Raw genomic sequence first — 1,899 nt, 5'->3', positions numbered from 1 at the left:
ATCATTTATATTTAGTCCAAAACTCGCGAAGCCAACCTCTTTCACGTCAAACTGCATGTTTCAATTGAATCAAATCTATGCTTCAATCGCATTTATCAAACGTTAAACGCACTTTATAGAAGTAGCAGAAGTGCCATACCCCAGAGGGCGTGGCTTCAAATCCTATCTTTAAAAGGGTTCTCATGATTGAGAACCTAAGTGCCTTTCGGACAGCATCAAGAAAGTTGCCGTTTCACGTGATGATGACTAAGTGGCACAACAAACGTACATTCAAATAATTTTTCTTTCTAACCGCTTGATGTGCAGAAAGAAACCCGAAATGCTGTCTATGTTGCCATAACAACATGAAAGAAAATTACGTAGAACATTGGATTGCTGTCAGAACTTGCAAAAGAAGTGTTCTTTAACTAATGTCACACTCGGCGATTATGCTTTCTGTTGAAATGTCTGCTCAGATGCCAAGACTTCTCGTTGCGTTTTTCTTTGTCGAAGAAACAAAAGGAGTAACTTTTATAAAATAAAAGCCAAATTTTCTAAGGTAGTTCAGATTAGAATATAAAATCAAGAACATCAAAACGTAGTACCATTCAAAACCTAGTCAATAAATATGATTTGTAGTCTTAGTAACGACTGACATGGTATTTTATATGCAACTATTTAACACATGCTTAGTCATTCCACTTTGAAAATAAGGTTAGCAGCAGTAGCATATTAGTAAAACGTCTTGGTTCTATTGGATGAGCCTGTAGTCATGCCTAAGGGTGAGAAAGGTAATGATTAATGTTGAGATGACGTAGCGGGAATAGCCCTCAATTGGGCCACTCATCATCAGACGGGACGCCGAGCGAGAGAGCTGCCACCAAAACAAACAAACAAACAAACAAACAAACATGCACTATGATGTACGCATTGAAAGTTGCGTTTTTGGTAAAATATATTTTACCGAATTAACCATACTTCCAAGTTATTGCCAAGACAAACTATTAGCTACTCCCATGGCATAATCAGCTATATTTTTCATATCCTAAACATTCCTTTATAGCTAAAAAAAGGAAACTTGTCACTTAAAATATATTCGGGATGTGAAGTTGCCGATCATATTTGCTTAAACATGAAAATATGCGCTAGCCTGCTATTTATTTGAAATATCAAAACGATACATGTAACAGTTTGATTTTCAACTTTGTCACTTTTTGATAGTTATTTTCACGTTGGCTAAAGACCTAATTTGACTCTTAAATTTCTCATCTAGAGCCTTGACNACAAACAAACAAACAAACAAACAAACAAACAAACATGCACTATGATGTACGCATTGAAAGTTGCGTTTGATAGTAAAATATATTTTACCGAATTAACCATACTTTCAAGTTATTGCCAAGACAATCTATTAGCTACTCCCATGGCATAATCCGCTATATTTTTCATATCCTAAAGATTCCTTTAAAGCTAAAAAAAGGAAACTTGTCACTTAAAATATATTCGGGATGTGAAGTTGCCGATCATATTTGCTTAAACATGAGAATATGCACTAGCCTGCTATTTATTTGAAATATCAAAACGATACATGTAACAGTTTGATTTTCAACTTTGTCACTTTTTGATAGTTATTTTCACGTTGGCCAAAGACCTAATTTGACTCTTAAATTTCTCATCTAGAGCCTTGACTAAAAAAAGACCTTTCTCCCATAGCTGTCGATTGGTGATCGAAGCTCAATAAACACCAGCCGCTATCATCAGAGTCGTCATCATTTGGATGTTGAAGGCTCAATGAGGAATCCTGATGTGTCGACATTCATTGAAGGACACACAGGCATTGCGAGACCTTCGGAGGGGATTGGTCGGCGATCCAATCATCTAACGAGCCAAAGGCTAGATTTGGACCCTCAATCAAAAATT

The 1,899-nt window shown here is 36.2% G+C and overlaps 1 protein-coding gene across 1 annotated transcript in view; it reads left to right on the top strand.

The window, feature by feature from the left end:
• The window catches only part of LOC131885371 (FMRFamide peptide receptor frpr-18-like), a 15,439-nt gene that overhangs the window by 13,129 nt on the left and 411 nt on the right, over nucleotides 1-1,899 (top strand). Inside the window, exon 5 of the mRNA XM_059233402.1 lies at nucleotides 1,693-1,871. Within this exon, the coding sequence (XP_059089385.1) occupies nucleotides 1,693-1,871 (179 nt within the window). The remainder of the gene's footprint in view (nucleotides 1-1,692; nucleotides 1,872-1,899) is intronic.

The sequence above is a fragment of the Tigriopus californicus genome, chromosome 8, assembly GCF_007210705.1.
Source record: "Tigriopus californicus strain San Diego chromosome 8, Tcal_SD_v2.1, whole genome shotgun sequence".
NCBI classification, from domain to species: domain Eukaryota; kingdom Metazoa; phylum Arthropoda; class Copepoda; order Harpacticoida; family Harpacticidae; genus Tigriopus; species Tigriopus californicus.
This window is presented reverse-complemented; position numbering and strand designations above follow the sequence as displayed.